Source organism: Trypanosoma theileri, assembly GCF_002087225.1.
Source record: "Trypanosoma theileri isolate Edinburgh chromosome Unknown TM35_Tth_5_V1, whole genome shotgun sequence".
Classification (NCBI taxonomy): Eukaryota; Euglenozoa; class Kinetoplastea; order Trypanosomatida; family Trypanosomatidae; genus Trypanosoma; species Trypanosoma theileri.
In genome coordinates, this window is record NW_021639847.1 from 1,005,143 (window position 1) to 1,006,319 (window position 1,177).

The 1,177-nt window shown below is 41.2% G+C and overlaps 1 protein-coding gene across 1 annotated transcript; it reads left to right on the top strand.

Annotated features, from left to right (window-relative positions):
- Nucleotides 1-827: 827 nt before the first annotated feature.
- TM35_000054770 (uncharacterized protein) lies at nt 828-1,151 on the top strand (the record flags this gene model as incomplete). Its single annotated transcript, XM_029023132.1, has 1 exon — nt 828-1,151. One exon carries the CDS (start codon nt 828-830, stop codon nt 1,149-1,151), a length of 324 nt encoding a protein of 107 aa, XP_028885947.1.
- Between the last annotated feature and the right edge of the window lie 26 nt (nt 1,152-1,177).

Consider the following 1,177-nt stretch of genomic DNA (forward strand, 5'->3'; position numbering starts at 1 on the left):
TGGGGAAGCGGTTTCCCACACCCCGAAAGCCGAAGGTCAAGCCACAGATAGCGTGAAAATATCTTTAGTATTTACCCGTTAATAATGTGTTGGTGTACTGGCCTTATCGGCAAACGTTGTTTCTTAGTTTGACTTGCCTGTACCACTTGTGCAAACACGTTCTTCCTTTCCTCTTCTTCTCTTCTTCTCAGTAACACAACAATAACAGGAGCAGCTCTTTTCTTTGCCTTGGTACCTTTGGTATTCTTTTTGGTACTCTATACTTCTGAAAAAACAACTTTAATTTTATACTTCACTCGAGTAACTTCTCTCATTGATGTTGTTGTTATTCGTAGAGAAAGTAAAAAGGAAAGAAATATATGTCCGCTAACCAGACTCTCGTGTTTTGTTTTAAATTAATTTTTGGTATTCTACACTGGTGGCAAATCCCTCTTTCCCCCATTCACACCCCTCATGGGTAGCAGTGGTGTTAACTGAAAGAAATTTCGAAAATAACCTTTCCTTCCAAATATCAAGTTAAGTGAGGAGAGATATGATGTATAAGAAAAAAAAGAAATGTTTTGATTTACATGTAAAGAAACCCAACCACGTAGCCTGTATATGTGTATAAAATCCAAGTGAGATGCCTTTTTTTCTTTTGCTTCTTTTTACATAAAAAACTTTGTATATTGAGATTTCACGCAACGCTGTCAATAATCATTTGTTTTTACTTTATTTTTCTAGTGAACCATGTCAATCTTTACAAAACAGAAGCAACACACAATAACTCTCACACACATATTACCTCTTTATTTATCCTTATTACTATTATTTTGCTATTCCTCACAATGCCGGTTCGCCTCCTCTTCTTCCACAACTTTACCAATAAAAAAAAAAGAAACGCACCACCCCATGGGAGGCAGAGACCCAAAACCAGAGCGCAACGCGCGGTGCCGCAAACAAAAGCGCAGACACCACCAGCACATGTAGAAAACACAAATCACGACGGCAAAAACCAGATGGCGCGCCTGGCACTCCCAAAAAAAAATACGAGGGTGGGGGCCCAACCCCGCCACACGGACAAGTCCGGGAGGACCCGGGGCACCGCCCAACCCCACCAAGGCGGAGCAGCACAACGACACAGAGGCCACGAACGACCAAAAGAAGAATAACAACTAGTAGAACGCCAAAATAGCAG